The sequence below is a fragment of the Epinephelus lanceolatus genome, chromosome 17 (genome assembly GCF_041903045.1).
Source record: "Epinephelus lanceolatus isolate andai-2023 chromosome 17, ASM4190304v1, whole genome shotgun sequence".
NCBI lineage: Eukaryota > Metazoa > Chordata > Actinopteri > Perciformes > Serranidae > Epinephelus > Epinephelus lanceolatus.
The window spans coordinates 4,605,820-4,624,468 of NC_135750.1; the positions used below are offsets into that span (position 1 = coordinate 4,605,820).

An 18,649-nucleotide genomic window follows, 5' to 3' on the forward strand; every position below is an offset into this window, starting at 1 on the left:
GCACCAGGCTGTTTGAAACCTTTAAAACCAGCGATACAATTTTAAAATCAATCCTAAAATGGACAGGAAACCAGTGGAGGGAGGCCAATACTGGTGTTATATGGTCCTGTTTTCTTTTTCCAGTTTGAAGTAAGTTGATTAATAAATAAATAGATCGGGACATCATCTGCAAAAGCAGTTAAATGGAGAGAAGAGGATAGGGCCCAAAATGGAGCCTTGAGGAACCCCACAAGTAAGTGGGGCCACTGTTTGGGAGTGCTCACTGCAACCCAGTCTCACTCTTAAGTGAGACTCGCTTGATCAGTGACTTTGGACATCAGACATTGACGAAAAAAGCTGTCTTTTTGCATTGGCGTGATCTGCGGCTGGTTGCCATTATTTTGTTATGGCGTCTAAAAACTACCGACTTTCATCCAACTTTCACTTTTGCTTGGGAGGCTGAGGTTTGCTTCCTGTGAGATTGTAAAGCCAAACCCTGTTCTTTTCCCAAACCACAAGATGTGCTTTTGTTGCCCATAAACCCAACCATGTGCATGTGTTAGCTTAATGTAACCATGTGAAGGAAAAAAAAACATCAATTTGCAGTTTTGTATCGAAGTAGTGCATTTATTTTGAAAGAGACTGTATGCAAACTGTACATTTCCTGTTAAAACAGAATTGTATTTTGAAATCAGACAATGCATGTAACGGGCTGAAGTTGACACGGCAACCCAGAACATCAACAACCAATGCGCCCAGGGTTTAGTTTAGTTTAGTTTATTTTCGTTCATAAAGGACAATATGCACTTACATTAAGGGTACCTTGCACATTGCATCTCGATATTTAAAGACTACAACCGAACGTCAGAACTGCGATGAGGCCGGAGTGAGAATGTGTTGCATATACAGTGAGAGGAGGCAAGGTCACAAAATGGAGCCTTGTGGAACCCCAAAGTAAGTGGGGCCACTGTTTTCACTGAGGCAAACAGAGAAGCTCCGATCAGTGACGTTTAGCTGGAACCATTTGAGGGCTGTACCTTTAATGCCCACACAATGTTCCAGGCATGAAAAAAAGAATGCTGTGCTTCATAGTTTCGAAGGAAACGGTCAGGTCTAACAGCACCAGGACAGCAGAGCTGCCTGAGTCAACAGCTAAAAGATCATTAAAAACTCTTAAAGGCTGAAAGGTTTTATATATACCTTAGTCATTTAAAAAATGTTTGCAACTGAATAAAAACTACTTCTTCCAAAACTTTGGACAAAAAAAGGCTTGTAAATAGGTCTGAAGTTGGAGAGAACAGAAGGGTCCAGATTTTGATTTTTTAGAAATGGCTTTTTGTTTTTACTTAATTACACATAAACTGTGTGAGGTATAACGAATAAGTTGTGTCACATGATATAATCTATGTGATTTTGAATTTGAAGTGGTGGCCAGACTGTTCATTCATCCTATTTTACATCTGTATGCCATTTTATGGGTGCTATTGTCATCATGAGCCACCAGGGGGCGGTGACTGTCAGGGAATGCGTGACTCACAGTGCAGCATGCTTCTAGAAAGGGCTCGAAATGCAAAAGCAGTCTGTTTATTTAAATACTATACATAAAAATGTTTTTCAAACTTGCATCATAGACGCTTATCTGCACAATAACACACACACTAAATTAATTTCAATATTACCGATCTACTTGCTGCTGAAAGCTCCTCGTTCAAATGCTGCCACATCTTCCTCCTATATGATCAACATCACAATAAGCAGCCACGATGGTGTTGATCTGCCGTGCATCCTGCAGCAGCTCCACACGCACCGGAGATGCTGTTGCGTATCATTTAAACACTAGAGGGCGCTACAGATTCAAGAATGACGCATTCTCCAGCAGCATCAGTATTCTGGCTTCAGACTCCAGTATACACCATCTTCCCACTCGCCCTCCTGTTCATTCAGCTTGGAGGTCATGAGAAATCTCTTCTCCCAGTTACCTTGAATGCACCTCGACCAGCGCGACTTGATCCACTCTCCTGTGTCGGGACATTTCTGTTTGGTCTGGACGGGATTTTATGCTCCAGCTGCTCAGAGGGCGTTATTAGGCAGGACGCCAAGCCGAGGCGCCATAAATCACAGATCCAAGTGGGTTTAAAAAAAAAAACAGCCGTGACACTTTCGGAATTAAAGGACAGATAGAGAGAAAGATAATTTTGCACTTCGTGGACACTGCGCATTTGTGCACTGGTGCCATCCAGCTCAGACTGTGCGCCATTATTAATCTGTTGTGTGGCTGCTGAGCATGTTGGAGATGTTTCCAGCATTTCTGAAAACGACACTAATAAATCAAAACCAAAAACCCAAATTACATGTTTTGCTGCACATGATCAAACATGTGAAATGTGCCTTGTTCAGATATTTTATCCTGCAGACATATGGCTGAATGAATGCGCCTTGATAAAGTTCAATTCCAAACGTTTTTATTATTATTATTGTGCCTGTTATAATTAACTTATCGTCATGTAAGTCTGTTTTTAAAAGCAGTTTTTATGCAACTTGTGGTTTAATGCATTGTTTTTGCTGAGGACACACACACAGCCACACACACACACACACACACACACACAGCCACACACAGCCACACACACACACACACACACACACACACACACACACACACACACACACACACACACACACAGGGACCCGCGGAGTGTTTTCACAGAGCCACTTTATGGTTTTATTGCTCCCCATTTACGGAAATCAAAGCAGGAAACAAATGCTCCAAACAGCATTCCAGAAACATCCGGAAAAATGCAAACAGCGTTTAGTCTCTGCTGGTTGTGGAGGAAAGGACTGCAGTGCGAAACCACACGGGGGGCTCGGCAGGGTGACAGCATTTTACGCACAAGAAATATCAGATTTACGCACGGATTTTTACAACATTCACAATGTCCAACACTATTTTGTGGAGGAAAATGTGCAGCCTTTAATTATTATGGCAACGAAAAAGCTCAGATTAGTATAAAAAGGGCAAATTATTTCACTCAAACACCAGAAACAAAAAGAAAAAAATAATTTCTTAAAAAAAAAGAAAGTCAAAAATAGAATAAAAACAGAATTTAAAAAGAGGGAAAACACATTGCAGCTACTCAAATCACCCTGTAAATTATGCTGACCACAAAAGGCGTTATATTTTAATCTCCAATCGCATCAAACCGCAAAGATTAAAGCATTTTTCCTTTGGCGCCATTATCGAATAAAGCAGCTCTCGGTGCAGGGCCTAATAATTTATGAACCCGCGTGGGAGCAGCAAAAGAAAAAAAAAAAAAGCAGAGCACGTGACGGTAATAAAGTGTGTTTTATTGCCGGCCGTTTGACAAGCCCCAAAATATAACTCAGAGAAAATAGCCGACAGGCGGCCAGATGGGATTGGTAGCCGATATTTGTCCGAAATCAACAGAATGCTCTTTGTGTCGCAGAGAGCAGAAACAGCGGACACGGCTCCGATAATCTGCTTCGATCCGCTCCAACGGGATTTTACTGTAACTCACGGCCGTGTTTTAACGCGAGAGTAGCGCAGAACAAGTAAGTGTGTCTTGTTTTCATATTTGGCGCAGATATGAAGTTATGACTGTCAGGAGCAGGGGGGGCAGAGGTGGTGGTGATGGGGGGGGGGGGGGGGGTGTTCCCCCAATTCAAGCTGTGGTCCGAGGAGCACCCAAAGGCCCCTGTGTAGGTGACTGAGGGGGTCCAAAGATCCAAACAGCCACCTGTAGTCCGACATTTGATCTAATTAAATCATAGTTTGGGCTGAAAGCGCACTCAAAGTCTCACGGACATTAAATTCAAACACTTTCAAGGCCTTGATTTGGTGAAATTCAAGGCGGGGTTCAGGGTAAGACGTGACACTGGGTCACATTAAATGCTTTGATTTCATTTTCTTTTTTAAACTTTAAACCTTTGTTGTTTTATATAAACTATAATTTCAGAAATTGCTGCTGCACCGAAACAACTATTCACCAGAAGACTAAACATGTCAGGGATTTGGGAACTGTTTTATAAGATGTGCTCTCTTTTATTATTTATATAACTTAATGCCCTATAATTGGACTATATTGTATCATATGCTAGGTTGTAAAATTGTACGTTTTTAATGGTGTATTGTGTTACGTGTGGTGTGTGTGTACCTTTGATGTGTCTGAGGGAAGCCAAGTTTCCACTGAGGTGGACAATAAAATTATATCTATTTAACGTCCTAAAAATATCCACTATTGAGGTCAGTCATTGATTTTAACGCGTTTTAAAGGCCTTTTTTTTGTATCCAAAATTTCCAAGGACTTTCCAGATTTCCCCTGTTTATTTATTTATTTATTTATTAGGGAGGACTGTTGCAGTGACTCAAACGGGCTCTATGTTCAGACCTATTCTATATTTTTAAAGTTAACAGAGGTCTGTGGTTTAACATCGCTTATTTTATAGCAAGTCTTAAACCAGCGTTGGGGAGTAACTAGTTAATTGTAACGTATTGACGTGATTAAACTACAAATAAATGTAACTGTAATCAGTTAAAGTTACAGAGAAAAATATATAATTAAATCACAGTTCCTTAATAAAAATATTGGTTACACAGGAGTTAAATCTCTTGACAAATATCCAGACAGCGCTGGTCAGCAGAACTGCTGGGACACATTTGATAGCATCAGTCAGGCACTTGTGTGTTCGTTCAGTTAAAAACATTTGTCAGAAAAGTAATTAAAATAATTACATGTCATAAGTTACATTACTGTGATAAAGCCATTTAAATACATTTTTAACAGTCTAACTAGTGATCTCTGACCTGTTACACTCCGAAGTAACCTTCCCATCACTGTCTTTAACATGACAGGACAGATGTGTGCTTGTGTGTGTGCACGATCTCCGCAGCACATGTGTTCCTAAGTGAGCATACAGTCCATCCTTTACTTTGTGAAGCGCCTAAATTCTTCCACATGTTGAGGATTACCAGATTTAGACATCATAATCTGCCGTTCAGAGACGACATATTAATAATAATTCCTATGTTAACCTTTTGAAACCCGAACAAATTGTCTGGATTTCTTTCAAAAACGTCGGAAGAAGCAATGGCCCAAAAAAAATAGTAAAAAGAGAAAATTAAAAGCAAGAAAATGAGTTAAAAAAGAAAAACAAGGAGAGAAAGTTAAAAACAAAGACAGAAATTACCGGAAAAAAAAGTGTTTTAAAATTCTTGAGAAAAAAAACGAAAGAAAAATCTGTGTCATAATTTTAAAATGTAATAATATATAGCCTAGTTTTTTGCCATAGCTTTTTCTTTTTTCCCCTGGGTTTTTATTTAATTATTTATTTAAAATAATTATCTGAATCTTTTAATATTTTGCAATTGTTGGGACATGTCCTACCAAGTTGCTCATCGCCTTTGCCCCTATTTTTTCTTTTGAAAGAAATCGCAAATATTTAATCGAAATTAAAAACTTGTCTGAAAGCAGCACAATAGAAATGATGTCGCTCCAGATTTCAGAGAGTTAATCAAAGTTAAATTGGCGATAGTAGCCACTGAAATTAAGCTTTAATGATATTCTATCGGAAAACACATTTCAGATTTCTCTGCAGGAGTTGTCACTTGAGCACCTTCAGCAGCGACCTGTCGTCAGACTGACTCTGCACAGTGATTTCCTGTCCTGCTCGTGTTGCTGGATGTTTTAAGTGTGTATATGTAAACACGGTTTGAGTTATCAGGAGTTAGGGCACTTTCTCGACATGCTAAATTTTTACGACTATCTGTGGTGCTCACACCAAACCTCCTCTCCTCTCCTCCCTCCTCTGCAGCTGTAAACAGGAGCGAGAGGAGAAACTGTACAGCAGCAGTTTATGACCAGGAGGAGAAAATTCTGATTACAGTCACAGCTGGGGGCGCGTGTGACAGACACAAATACACGACAGTGACATGAATCTCTGAAACTACCTTTAACCAAATCATGTGCAGGGTCGGAGAGCACATTTGGTGCAGGGACTGTTTCAGGTGCAGTGGATTGTGCACAAATGTTCTGTAGACTGACGGTTTCAGCCAGAGGAAGCATTTTGTTAATTCTTATTTTATTACAATGGTCGAAAACATTTTGTATTTAGATAATATTCAGCAACACTTACATCCTCTGTGATGCAAAGGGTTTTAAACCCAGACTTCACAATAATATACTGATGTTTGAAGCAGGATATTCTGATCTATTTTAATAAGTTTACAGTCTACACTATTTTGGAAACATAAATAAATGCATAAATAAACCACAGCCTACAATTTCCTTCAGTCAATTATTTAATTTTTTTAATGTTTTTTTTTTTTTTAATTTATCGTCTCTGCCGTGTTATTTAGACTACTTCTTTTTTACCTTCTGGGCCATTAAATCGATCTGAGGCTTATCCCAATTTGCTCATCAATAAACCAGTAATTTCCACATCTTGCTTTCTGCAGCTGCTGGCATAAAAATATATATAAAATTCTGCAATCTTATATTTTATTCTTCATTTACAGTCATATTTCGAGGCTCCTTCTCGCTCGCACTGGTCAGCCTGAGACGGAGCATGTGTTCCCATGCAGGGCTGGAGGTCGCAGTTAATGTCTAAACCGGGTTAGAGCAGCTCTCAGCTCGGCTTTGACCCGGCAACGGGCCGGGGGCGGAGGGGTGAGCCGGCGGTCAGCCTGTCTAAGATGAAAAAGTGAAACGACCCCGAGAAAGAAAAGCCACTTGTGAATGGCTTTATATAACAGAGAGGCAGAGTTTGTCTAAAAAGGCTGATATAAGAAAAGCAGCTGTTAAATGAGCTCAGAGGGCTGCGGAAGAAATTAAAATATAATCTGAAATGTAAAAATCAGGACAGCATGTTCAACAATAGAGGAACTCATGGTGCACAAATGGTGATCAATACTTTGCCAATAATTGAAAAGTGATATATGAGGGGTGATTAAACGGCAGGAATAATTAGTGAAGGGAAAAAAATCTATTCAATTAGATTAAATCAGTAGATTATATTTGATAAAAATGGCCATTTTCTCGCACTTTAACCCTTTAATTTCAAACCAGCATTCGCCTTTTCACAACAATAATCCATCCACAGAGAGCTGTGAAACAATGGGCTCGCGACTCCCGCAGGCCGCGTGAACTCTGGATGGTCCCCAGCTCGAGCCCCTGCGTGGCCCTGTCCAGCGCGAGGACTAATGAAACGGTGAACCAGCGGTCAACGATTCTGATTGACCCTCTCGCGACCTGACGGCAGCTAGGCTACATTCTCACAGAAGAATGCTCTTTCAAAAAGCGAAACATCTCCCTGTTGTTGTTGTTTGCCCTAAAAAGGAGTCCGCCAAAGTTCAGAGCTGTGGAGCTCCATTCAGAAGGTGCGAGCTAATGATTCCTGCATTCAACCCCCCCATTCAGCTGCAGAGTTTGGGCTGGAATTAGTGTGAAAAATGAAAAGTTTTAGGTCAAAGTCCTTTTTTAGTGCAGGCGTGGATTAATAGTCCTGAGCTGAATAGATATTTGAGCATTTTGTACTTTTTCATCTGCAGGTCAGGAGCTCCAAACTCCTGAAACTGCACCTTCATTACTCAACCGAATCCATTCAAAATGTTAAAAATCAATGTTTAGCTCAGCTGCAAAACTCTTCATGTTTTGTGTTCAAACCAATCTTGCTTGCTGTTTCTCTCACTATGTGCTACCCAAGCTTTTTAGCTTTAACAACAAATGGTTCAGAGCAGAGTTTTCAGCAGCTCCTCACTCAAACAGCCCTGGGAATAAACAGCAGAAATGAGTTCCTGCCGGGATGCAGAAAATTGCCCCAAGGCAAGATCTGGGAACAGACAATCCCTGTGGCAACTTGTTCCAAACATACAGTTAATACACATGAACAACAGCTCCTATTTGCACCAGGAAATGTCAGCTATATATTCCTAATAATATATTACCATGTATGAATAAAGACATGAGATGTGGGAATGGAAAAATGAAAAAAAAAGAGTATGAGCATAATTAAATGGGGTGGGATAGAAACCAGTATATGATAACATATATTTTACCCTTTATCTAATACATACTGATGCAAGACCAGTGAACAAAGAGACAAAAACAACAATATGATATCAGCTATATCTGTGAAATGCCTCTCACTGCCTGATTATAATTCAGACTTTGGATATATAGCCTGCGGCGCTTCCACTGGCCAGCAGATGACAGATGTTGAATCATAAACATCTATAGCGGCTGTTGACCATCATCTGTGTGTTTCACCAGGATCTAAATGGGAAATTTAAGACCAGCCCTCAGGGCCACGTTCGTTCAAACATTGCAGCCTCCATTTTTAGTTTGCACTGCGGCTGGTAGCTTGTAAACAGGCTGGTGGCTTGTTCAGAAACTTTGGCAGATGACCAACTGTCATTAACCGTAGATAGCTGGTGAAGCTGTGGAAAAGGTGGATGAACCAACTGATCGAGCCTCGATTGTTCCTGGTTATTATCAAATGTTTAAAATAACAAAATATGCGAGGGCTGTTCAACCACGTGAGGCCATCAGTAACAAACTATAGCCTGTTTTCTGCAGACATTGCACAACAGGGCAACTACGAAGTCCCTCCTTTATGCTGCTTTTGCATTTTTGCACAGAACCAAACAACAGCGGCATCATGGCGCTCCACTGTGGGATTTTCAGGCTTCCGGGAAAGCCGCCAGCCTTGCAGCAAATTTTTCCCAGAGGCCACTCTCAGTATTGCAGTGACAAAATCCCCTGCAGCTGAAAAATCATTTCCCCATAGACCGCCATAATAAAAGAGACGTCTGTAAAACTGTTGACAGGACACCTACAACTGCCAACAAGACCAATTATGAATCTTTCTATCGTGAATTCTATCGATATATTCTATCGCGCCATCTTGGAGTCTGTTATCTAGTTACTATTAAAGTCTATGCATTTAACATGACAGCATCAACCTCTAGTGTGACATATAACATACATGTTGGCAGTGCTTTTAAAACACTGTCCCTGTTATATGGCGGCTAATCTCGTCCTCTGCTGGAGGGTAAGGGACTTCTGGACCTCACTGTTTTCCCAATTTGTGGACATTTTCAGCTGCTGTTCTTCCTCTTTGAGTTAGCTGCTAACTGCTATCAGCTACTTTTTAAATCTCCTGGGGAAGGCTGCACATAACACATGTCGTCAAAACGTCACAGCTGTCCTGCCCATGATCCTGTCCCACATTCTGTCCCTTTTACACAGATGCTGGTTCTGCACTGTTACTACCTCCGCTGTTGACGACGACTGTAGGCCTACCTTTTAAGAAAAAAGCAAGATGGAACAACGGCACAATATTCCTGCCTTGAAGAGGCAGCGTAAAAGGAGCTTATATAGCATGAGTCAGGTTTCTCTTTTGTGGAAGAAAATCATTCATTTCCACTGTTTTTACAGTTCTGTATGTACTCATGACACTTTTTCCAATCCAGTATAAGCATATACATCTTTGTAAAAGTGCCATGGTCACACATACTGATTAGGAATGCTCTTGCAGTGCAGAGCTGAATGATGTACGATGATGAAGAGTATTTCAGTAGTAGATTTCAGTATTTCTGACACTGCTATGTGGTTTAATTACGACAAATGAGACTGTGGGTGGAAAGAAAACGTATCTACTGGTGTTGTTGATGCAAGTTTTTAAAAGTATTCTTTCTTTAGAGTTTAACTTGTACACCATGTGCCATTATGATAAACTTTTAGCTCCCTCTCCGGTGGAAACGCAGCTCCCCTTCCAGCTATTTACCTCTGTAAATCTCTCTCTCACTGTGCTGCTACGAGACAGATTTCACAGATATCCCAACCTGATATCCACCATGTTGTTGAGGCTGCCAGTCTTGACAGTCTTGCTTGCTTGCAGTAATTACACATATGTATCAGAATTAATGTGGTGTACCTTAATGAGTTATCGATGTCAAAAAGCTACATGCTACAAGCACCGTTAATGGTTTCAATCAATTACACAGTGACACTGATACATCATGTGTTGAACAATGGAAACACCTCGATAAAAAATGAAGGGATGGGTTGAGTTGTGAGTCGAAGCAAATACAATCAAAGGAAAAAATCTCTGTGAGAAGGTGTGAGTGTAAATCTCTGTCAGCAACCAAAAGAAGTCATCAGCGGTGAGCCGTGACATTAAGCGTCGCCTATATATACCCTGTAGAACCGAATGTGTGTGGAGCTGCCTCAGTCACAGATTGGGTTCTAGGGGAGTCTATGGGTGATGACTAACCATCGATCAAAATCAGAGGGAGAGGAATGAAAAACCAACGACTGTTAACAGTGCTTTTGCTCTGTGGTCCTGCTCTCTTTCACTTTCTACAACTCACACTTTCCTGGAGGCTACGGCTGTCTACACATCGAGCAGCACCAATGGGGTGAATGAGGGGAAGTTAGATTGTCGTGTCATTCTTTGCTATTTGCATCCAAACTGATCACCAGGATGGTTTGGACGAGCAGGTTACACACAGATGTCATTACACTGTGATTACACCAATTCTCTGGCAGCGTTTAAGTCCGCTCAGTTGAGTCTTGATTAAGAAAGCTATTTAGCTGCAGCACAAAGCTTAAAGCAATACCTCTCCCCAAAAGATCATTAGTAGATCAATTACTCAGTTTGGGAAGGAAAGGTTTTTCTTGCGTGCCTTCATGTTGGACAAAGAATCCAAAAAGAGAAAATTCTGGCAGACTGCGTTTAACACCAGCTAAACTGTTTCAAAACATCCATTTACAAGCTCTCACACAACTCGTGCAGTATGATCCAAGTCTCATTTATCCAGTTGTCTGTTCGGTCAACCTTATTGCCAATAAAGATTTTGGCAATGTACCATTGTACCATTCATTAAAGGGACACCTCACAGATTTTCAACCGGCTTTGTATTGTAACACTGTGGGTAGTTCATGAACTATGGTAAACGTCCCTGCATCCAACCAGTGCCTAGATCTACCTGCTCCCCTCCCAGCGAAACTCAACCAGATGACATGTTATGCATATTCGGCTGAGTTTCTCTGGCTCTTGGGCTGTTGCTTCTGCATTTTTTTTCGTATTGACCACCATTAGGCCCCCAGAAGGTGCGCCAATTTTACATAGTGGCCAAAAGTGGAACTACACTGTCTGGGTCTGTCATGTCATGCCATGGGGCCCAAAAGACTTCTTCCCATAGACTTGTATTGGGAAAGAGACGTCTGTAAATCAGTGGATACATTTTTTTCAGCTTCACAACCCCCGCAAAATGTTTCATTTCATTATCAAGATTTGAGTTGTTCAGCTTGATGACATTTCAAAAGTCTAAGAAGAGCTGCATAAGATTAAATCATTCCATCCCCATTCAAGTTTGTGAATTGCTAAACCCGAAGTTAGCTGTCCAGCCAGCGAAAGTTAGCCACTCATCTGCACTTGGCTGCCGAAAGTTTAGTGTGCTTGCTCTTTGGGTGCCATAATGCAGAAGATCCAGGTAATTTCAAACCATGGTAATAGAGCTTTTTTGGCTTCAAGCTCCACTGAGCAGCTTTCAAAGGAGTGAACGGCCCCACCTCTAATACTGTATCCAGGTCTCTTTATATATCCATGCCGGCCACCCATGCCTCCACTGCGAACACAAAGAGTATGGATCAAGTGACAGGCCTGCCCCTCTTTCCCTCTCAAACTCAGATCAAACAGTAACAACTCTCACCTAAAATGTTTTCAGAAACAGATTTAGGGCCGTGTTTAGCTGTAATAGCAAGAGTTCTCAGAGGCTGAGAAAATCTGATATCAATTGTTAAAACTAAGCAGCGCTGATCAAATATAGACCAAGATAAGAGTTACTGCATTGCCTTTTTTTTCATCTCAAATGTTTTCAGAAACATGGCTTAGCTTACTGTTTAACTGTAATACAAGATTGTTTGGTACCAGCCAGCCGCCATTGTGTCAAATGGACAAGTTAGCATTATGTCACCCAGCAGCAGGAACATTTATTGGTCTGATGTGCATTTTGCGTTCTGGTAGTTGTTGGTTCTCTACCTCTTAAGCAAAAGCAAACCATGTCCCTTTTCTCTGTTTTCTCTGGTCCTGTAGCACTGATTTAAGAAGTAGTTGCGTCTTTCTACTGCATGAACAGCCCAGTTTACAGCCCAGACTATCTTTACAATGGTAAAATACTTCTCTAACCAAAAAAAAAAATGCTTGATTATGGTTAGGAAAAGATCATGTTTTGGCTTAAAACATCCAGTTTTACAGGCACAATCCCAGCAGCGATATCTTGGTAAAAAGCTACTGCTTTTTGTGGCACTACCCCTGCTGGTTAAAACACAACCAGTTTTGCTGTTTGTTGGTCTCATATGGTGGCAGCTTGGCGGGCATCTAACCCACCTCCCAATGACATAGTCAATTTGTATACTTGGTCACTTTAGAAATGCTGATATATGTTTGAAACATGCATTTGCAGGAACATACAGTGCCAACATTTTCTTCTGCTGACTGGGCTGGATCAGTACATCCCAAACACATGCATTTTGGCTGAAACTTTACTGTTAAAAACACTCCTGCAAAAACAGTGCATTCACTCCTCGTCCATGCATGAGGTGAGTGGAGTGTAAGTGAAAATGCATCTGTTTAGGAAACAGTGAGCATATGACTGGATAAATGAGACTTGGGTTACACTGCACAGGTTGTAGATGGATATAGTTTTGTGTTTTAAATGTGGACCCTTATGACTGCAATTCATCAAGAATTCTTTCTGTGTCTGGATTTTTCATGCGCCATGGAGGCGTGCAAGAAAAACAGTTTCCTTCCTGAATTCAACGTAACACAGGTTAAGAAACTGACACACAAATGATCACTTGGAGGGTGAAGTATTCCTTTAAACACAGGAAAAAGTAAAGGCAACAAGACTTGCTGCCTCAATGATGTGAACATCTGCAGCCCACTACTCATAAAGAAAGGCTGTGTGGAGTATTTCTGAGTATTTTGAAGCGATTTGTTTACACAAAACTTAACACTATATTAACATGTATGCTGACACCCTGACTAACATGCATAAAATCTACCTTTCAGTTTGTTTTCTTTACTACAATATATGATTTAAATTTGTTGGCACTCATGCGTCCTTTTCCCATTTTGTTGTCTACAGATATGTTGCTTTACCTTGCCAAATGTCTGAAACTGAAGCTTAAAAATAACCAAGTGGCTGAAAATCCTCCTGTGAAATTCTAACACAAGCAGTTACACCAAATCATGGTGTAGGGGCTTTGCTCAGTGCATCTCAGGAAGCTGCTGAGGCAAGGGACTCCTTCACTGCCCAGATTTGTTTTCACGTTTAAATGCTCTGCCTGTTGGATGGCATTAGTCCACCACTGCCTATAAAACACAAGAAAATATTCAAAGTGACATAAAAGTGAGATTTAGTCACTTTATCACTGTTCTAGTAGCTTATCAGTCATTTTCTGTCATCCATTATGAGCCACTCTGAACAGATGACTCATTAGATCAGATATATTAAGCCCATATAATCCTTAGTTCACTTGTACTCTGTCAGCCATGCCAAAACCCTCAAACCATTTACACCCTCCGCATGAGCTCCTTTAATGCCTCAGCCAAGCAAAAACATTTCCTTCCTCCGCTCTTTATTAGAGCATTATTACAGGGCATATTAGGCAGAAGTAATACGACATCGCAGGGCTTATTAAGAGCTTTTGGCTGAGCATCAGACCTTCAGCGTCCTCAGAGAGCAGCAGCTGCAGCCTAAGGAGAAGTCTTCATGAGATCCTGGAGGATATAACACGGATTTATGATCTGATCCTCACTGCTAAGGTGTTCTTTGAGGACATGGCATTTGTGATTTAGCATTTTGGACTGCGTTTTAGCGCAAGATAAAATATTTACGCATGAGGTGCGCACGGAATAGCTACAAGCTCCCTCATTACGACTTTTTCTCCGTGTGAGGGCTCAAATTTAACATATTTATCTCTTTGATTTGCGTAATTCGCTTTCATTTTTCAGCCCTGTCGCGTTTCTCTCTCGTTTCGGTGTCATTTTTTAAGCCCGGGAATGTCTTTAAAAAGCCGAGTTGGTGGCGGTGGTGAGCGGGACACCTCAGGCTGACCCCAGCCCGAACAAAGCCAACTACTAGTCACTGTCTGGGAACCTTTTATCTCATTCTTTTATTGGAGGCCTTTCTGACCGGCCATGTTTTGTTGTCCGTCCTTTGACTCACCACAAGGCCAAATATGGCCCCGCAGCCCCTCAATATGGGCCAGATTAATTTTTCAGCTCCGGCCATCTGTGAGGGGGTAAAAGTCACTCAGCCAAAAGTCATAAATCTACAGTCCGTGCGTTTTCAATAGGTGCTGTGTGTGGGAGGGGGTGGGGAGGGGCAGATAGAGACACAAGAATAGATAGATAGATAGATAGATAGATAGAAAGATAGATAGATAGATAGATAGATAGATAGACAGATAGATAGATTAGACAGATAGATTAGATAGATAGATAGATAGATAGATAGATAGAAAGATAGATAGATAGATAGATAGATAGACAGATAGATAGATTAGACAGATAGATTAGATAGATATACAGATAGATAGATAGATAGATAGACAGATAGATAGATAGATAGATAGATAGATAGATAGGAATAGCCTAACTAAACATAATTAATTCTTGATGATAATTAGTCTCCATGAGGTCTAAAGGATTCTTAACCTTATTCTCAAACATCTATTCTTAAACATTTTCCCCGCCACCAGAGCTTCATTAGTCCTATAATGAACATTTTTTTCCTCCAAATTATCCCATTACGTCTGACATAAACAACCCGGAGTGCCCTCTCTCATTGGCTGGCCGCGGGGTCACGTGGCCCGCGCGGCCGTCCGTCTATTTGACAGCCGCAGGATGGCTTGATGCCAGAGGGGGAAAAAGAGACACAGAGAGGGGAGAGAAAGAAAAATTAGTATTCTCCTACCAGCCTCGCTATAAATCAATCATGGAGTCCTACGTGGTGAGCTGTAAATATGCTGAGCCGCAGTTCCCGCCTTGTGAAGAAGATTACAGTAATTTTAGTGACCAAGGGGGGTATTACAACAACCCCCAGGACAGTGGTAGTTATGGAGGGGGCTATCAGCCCATGCAGCCCCCTCCGCCTCCATACACACCACAACAAACCGGCTATCACTCTTTGCAGGGGCACCACCGGGAGGATGGAGAGGACCAAGGTGCTGCCTTCCCCGGATACAGGGAGACAGATGGCACCGGGAAGGAGTCGAGGTTCTCCGTGGGTGACCTGCAGTGCCAGGCCTGGATGACCTGCGCAAAGCCCGCTCAGGTGCAGAGGAAAACGGCCTGCCAGGGGAAAGACAAGCCGCCTATTGTTGTCTACCCGTGGATGAAGAAAGTGCACGTCGCTCATGGTGAGATAACCTGGAGATTTTATCTTTCTCTAATCCACACTTTCATCTCCGCCTCATTTCAGTTCGCCTGGCTCCATGTTTATGTTCTTTCTTCCTTCCTTTCTTTCTTTCTTTCTTTCTTTCTAGTGTTTTGTCCATTTGTGAGCACCGCTTTTTTGTTGGTCGAGTTATTTATGATCTTAGTGAGAGTCAGGGAGAATTACAACCGCTATAAAGTTTTATGGCCCCTGCCATGGCGCGCGCGTGTGTTATGTATATGTGTGTGTGTGTGTGTGTGTGACAGAGAAAGAGAGAGAAAGCGTGTGTGCGTGTTCGTGTACGCACGCGGAATCGTGTGTCTGGTGTGCAGAGCTGCGGCTGAACAAAAAGCTGTGAGTTAAAAGTAAAATAAAAAAATTCTGGAGCTGTTCCCGGCACAACCACAAATAAAGATCAACCCTAAAAATGACCACATGATAATAACTGCTATAATATTTAAATAACATTTAAAATACTGGCTAATTTAATCTAATTTATTTTAGTGTGTAAGGTATCGATTTATATTCTTAGAATAATATCTAATAATTATTGGACATAGCAAATGAGTAAAAAAAAAATAATGCATACATATAAAATAAAAAATATGATCTTGCTTTAATTCTCTCTCCCTTTATCTTATTTATTTATTATTACAATAATAATCATTATTTTCTCACAGTAAATCCGAACCACGTGGGCCCGGAGCCGAAGCGACTACGGACGGCCTACACGCGCCAGCAGGTTCTGGAGCTCGAGAAGGAGTTCCACTTCAGCCGCTACCTCACGCGCCGCCGCCGCGTCGAGGTGGCCCACGCGCTCTGCCTGTCTGAGCGGCAGGTGAAGGTGTGGTTCCAGAACCGGCGCATGCGCTGGAAGAAAGATAACAAGCTGCCCAACACCAAAGGACGGAGCAAAAACAAGAAGGCAACGGACAACAACAATAACAACAACAACAACAACAGCGGCAGCACCAACGTGAAGGCGCTGATAACCGTCTGAACACATGACGCGGAGCTTGGCCGTCACAGGCAGCCATGTTGGCACCTTCACTCTCCAAAACTGATGATGCTAAATTGATCCAGGGTGACTGAAACTATTCTGCTTTAAAATACAGGCTTTCCATCTTTGTGCCAAAATAAGGCCTCAGAAAATCCAGAATGTATTTTGCCTTATTTTTTAACCTCAAGTGTTTTTAAGTATTTCTGTTGTGAGATTGAAACCAATTTTAGTCCGATATTTAATTCATGAATGATTGTTTTGAGATGATCTGACATCTCTCTGGAGGTTTCATATTTAGACATCCGATATTACAGGCGCACTAGCTCGGTGCCTGTTGGTTGGAGAGTGTCCTTTGGAGAAAACAGGGTTTTATTTCTACAGGGTAAACATAATACAGGGTTTTTAGAATACTACCTAAAACATAAAATAGCCTAACTTATGAATACGCACATTACCAAATGTTGTTTCCACATACTGGCGCTTAAAGGGGCAAAACAGAAACACCACAAACGCCAAATTGCTCAGCAGCTGACGCGCAGAATAATTGGGCTTTTATTTTGTACATAGAGGAGCATCCCAAAACAATGCATATTTAGTAGGATGAGTAGCCATACCGTGCAGTTTACTTTACTCCAAAATTGATAATTCAGGGGGGAAGTGAAACATTTCTACGCACGGGGAAATAAACAGCCAAATTGGAGGTACAGTTTTTTACTGCACGACGCTGACTGTAAATCCAACGTGTTCTCTCAGGGTTACAGGGTTTTAACGAACAGAACTTTCTGATTGTTGGTTTAGCACCAAGAGGTTTAAAATAACCCTCTCCGAAACAATATTTTGTTGCATTCAAATAAAAATGTTCTCTTTTTTAATTCCAGTTTATATGCTATTGATTCCTATTATAGCCTACGCCAGTACTTATTTTTATTTGTATTATTTAGAAGCATATTTTATTCAATGTAGCAAATATCTCTGTTCTTTTTGTCTTTTTGTATGTGTTCATCTTTGGGAGAAAACAAGAAGAAAAAAACTCTTTTATATGTGGAAATGTTTTGATAAAATACTTAGATGATAAAAATAAAATAAAAAATAAATGTTTCAAACTGCAAAACTGCGAGTGATTTTCTCATCACACACACACACACACACACACACACACACACCATCTGCCTGTGTTGTGACCGTATTTAAATGGAGGATGGATGACTTTCCATGCTGGAGGCTGACGAGATGGTGAGAGGGGGATCTACGGAAGTGACGTAGTACTACCTCAAACATGACGTGTCTAATAAATGAGAGACGAATTCATTGGCTCAAACAAAGAACCAAACAACTGCGCACAAACATAATCAAAATCTCTGTCAACACATCAACATATGTAGGAAAAACAAAGACATTTAAACTTTACGTTAAAACGATGCTCTGTAACATAGACGATCTTTGTTACGCGCATAATTTAACGGAGCGTCAAACCTCTCGAGGTGGGCAAGATACATTTAGAGTCCGTGATGTCTCAACTGGGAAGCTTTTCAAATGTGGGGATCTTTCCCATGTGGGAGGATTTAAGTGTGCTCCGCATTATTCCGCGGATACACGGTGATCCTGAACGTTTAATCATTAGAGCGACAGTTTGCCGTCTAAAGACAAGAGATATAGTAGTTTAAAATGCGTGGCTTTACACACGGCAGACACATATTGTAGCGCTGTATACACGATATCAGCGTCTCTGTATGTTTAAAACGTATTCGCAGTGATTTGGAGGATCTTATACATGATCTTGTGTCTTATATGCGCCTTTTACGCATTGTTTACGCACGGCGCACGGCTGCTTGAGGTGAAAGAAAACATCTATCTGTGTGTATTCCCTGTATGTGTGTGTGTGTGTGTGTGTGTGTGTGTGTGTGTGTGTGTGTGTGTGTGTGTGTGGTGGGATGCGAGGCAAAAGAGCGCCCACAGCCATTAATTGGTGGCATCCGGTCGAGACGCAGTTAAATGTGCAGGAAAGGCACGACGGGGCCGACACGGGGCCAACATGGCACATCTATCACAAGCTGCAGATCCAGCACAGAGCGGAGCAGCCAGGCCAACACAGGTCCAAATATCCACTCACAAAACGCATGTGTGCAGCTCGAGACAGCAGCCAAAGACACCTGAGGGATACTTTACTTGTTCCGCTCGGCTGTGGGAAATTCACTGAACCTCCACAG

The 18,649-nt window shown here is 41.4% G+C and overlaps 1 protein-coding gene across 1 annotated transcript; it reads left to right on the forward strand.

Moving 5' to 3' along the window:
- Window positions 1-10,267: 10,267 nt before the first annotated feature.
- LOC117266232 (homeobox protein Hox-D4b-like) lies at window positions 10,268-17,520 on the forward strand. The gene is made up of 2 exons (XM_033641303.2): window positions 10,268-15,425; window positions 16,123-17,520. The coding sequence occupies exons 1-2, from the start codon at window positions 15,002-15,004 to the stop codon at window positions 16,440-16,442; spliced, it is 744 nt and encodes a 247-aa protein (XP_033497194.2). The 5' UTR covers window positions 10,268-15,001; the 3' UTR covers window positions 16,443-17,520.
- The last annotated feature ends 1,129 nt before the right edge of the window (window positions 17,521-18,649 follow it).

Bases quoted from the DNA above. Each gene is read 5' to 3' on its own strand.
- LOC117266232 (XM_033641303.2), top strand. From the start codon at position 15,002: ATGGAGTCCTACGTGGTGAGCTGTAAATATGCTGAGCCGCAGTTCCCG. The intron at 15,426-16,122 runs GTGAGATAACCT...ATTTTCTCACAG, and splicing joins GAAAGTGCACGTCGCTCATG to TAAATCCGAACCACGTGGGC.